Source organism: Herpailurus yagouaroundi, unplaced genomic scaffold (assembly GCF_014898765.1).
Source record: "Herpailurus yagouaroundi ecotype Mexico unplaced genomic scaffold, PumYag 220, whole genome shotgun sequence".
In the NCBI taxonomy this organism is placed as follows: Eukaryota; Metazoa; Chordata; class Mammalia; order Carnivora; family Felidae; genus Herpailurus; species Herpailurus yagouaroundi.
The window spans coordinates 7,523,241-7,525,484 of NW_024412451.1; the positions used below are offsets into that span (position 1 = coordinate 7,523,241).

The 2,244-nt window shown below is 44.1% G+C and overlaps 1 protein-coding gene across 1 annotated transcript; it reads right to left on the reverse strand.

The window, feature by feature from the left end:
• Positions 1–218: 218 nt before the first annotated feature.
• On the reverse strand, positions 219–2,244 carry LOC121018972 (vomeronasal type-1 receptor 4). Its single transcript, XM_040458118.1, has one exon. It carries the CDS (start codon positions 1,265–1,267, stop codon positions 317–319), a length of 951 nt encoding a protein of 316 aa, XP_040314052.1. The 5' UTR covers positions 1,268–2,244; the 3' UTR covers positions 219–316.

Below are 2,244 nucleotides of genomic sequence, written 5' to 3' on the forward strand. Positions count from 1 at the left end.
CATTTAAACTCTTTCTTGACCATGTAAAGGCATTATGCATAAATCTCACAATAGCTCATGATTTTATTGGTGATGTGTATTTTAAAATTTTACAGATACAGTAATACAGTACACAGGTCAACGACACGACGCACACCGATCACATTTCTGTACGCAGCACAGACATCAATGCACAGATACCATCAGACCCCCAGAAACCCCCGTCTGCTGCAGGCTGCACTGCTCTTGTGAGAGAGAGAAAAACTCATAAAAATTTTTTAGGACTGTGAGGGGGGTGAGTGAATTGGCAACTGTATGTTGTAGAAGTACATACAGTCTACATGTTTTTCTGAAGACAAGGAGATCTTATATTCCTGCTCCAGGCAAACCAGAGCCTGGGTACCTTGGGTACCTTGGAGTTGTGGCTCATGAGCAGAAACGGACTGACAGATGGGAAACACACAGACATGACTGCAGTGACATTTATGAGGATCGAGCTGGGATTATCAAAAGCAGTCAAAACAACTTGAAAAATGGAGGAGAGGGTGTAAAAATAGACAAAGGTGCTCACCAGGAGAAGGATGGTTTTGGTGGCTCTGGACTCCGGGGAGGATGCAGAAGAAGCATTGGTTCTTCGAATATGTTGGACTCGCTTCTTGTGCCTGTACAGAAGGAAAACCATGGAGCTGCTGGCCCAGAGCATGAGCCCCAGACATAACACATCGGGGAATGATAACAACAGTCCATACAGTGAGTCACTAGTTTTGTCATGACGAACCGAAGAACAGTATCCAAAATCCTTTCTGTTTGTGATGTTCTTATCACTCAATGTTCTCATTAAGTATATAGGGAAAATGATATTCACCAGCATTTGCAGGACCCAACACAGGAAAATAGAGGGGGAAAGGTATTTGGGCGCTTTAACTTTAAGCTCTGCCCACCTGGAGTTCCCAGGGCTGATGGTGATGGCCTGGTAGACGCTCAAGATGCAGATGCTACCAATGGACACTCCCCTCCCCACTCTGTGAAGAAGGGAAAGAAGTTTGCATCCAATGTCACTGAGGAAATGTTTCCGCCCAAATGCTGCCACGGTCTGGGGGACTCCTTTGCAGAGTAGGGCTAAGAAGTTGGCTACAATCAGGTGCTTATGAATGAAATCTGTGGACTTCCACCTGTACTCAGTGAAGGAAAGGATGATATAATGACAAAGAAGTGAGAAATTGCCCAGGATTCCAACGGTAGTCTGTGTTAAGAAGATCAGGCCGATGGCCAGATCCCATTTGGCCATTCTCTCTGGTCCCAGTCACTGACCGTTGCCTTCGGGGCTAGAATTTCCTGCATGGGAATATGAGGTGTGGGCCACATATATCATGTCAGCTGAAATCCACTATGTTCTGCTTTCCAATCCTTGCCACTTGGAAACACCTACTTACAGTTTTCTTTTCATAGTTGCTTTCCGAGGGCTGAATGTAGAACTTTTCGAGAGCCCTTATAATGTAAAATCACTCCTGTGAAGGTCAGTCCTGTGAAGGCACTCACGTGAGAACTTCTTCATGCTCCATACATCTATGAGGTCGGCATTACTGTGGCTGTAATTAAAAGATGAACAGAACAGACACACAGAGAGGTTAAGGATCTGTCCAAATCTGCTGCTTCAGTCTGCGTGGGGACTGGGAACCGGTTGGGCTGGAAACCGTGATAGTGCACTGAGCCCCCACGGTCTGCTAGACGGCTAGTTAGCTGTGTCCATCCAGGAATCAGATCCATGGCTCCTTCTGATTTGACACCTTGTGGTTAACTTCAGAGTAGGGCGTATTGTATAATTTTCATCACAACAAGTTTCCATTAATTTGTAAAACTTTATTCCACAGGATAATATCAATTATGGGTAAGCCTTGAATACCTTGGTGAACGTGCATGCGCTCTGGCAATAGCATGCTGCAGGAATCTGCAGTTGTATGTAGTAGATGCAAGATGGCAACAGAAAGACTCATGTGCTTTTATGTGAGGAACACAAGTGTAATGGGATTACACTGCAACTGCTGAATTATCACAACAATCCCATAAACTTTGGCACATGAAACACGGATGCATGATAAAATGGTGTAAGGCAGACTCTAAGTTACCCTTAATTTCGAGTGATACACTATGTACTTATTAGTGAGTACTTACGTGAATTAAGGAAAACTATTAGCAATGAACTAAGATTTGGGAAATATTAAACGCATCACTGTAAAATGACCTCTGTAAGGCATGTATCTTACA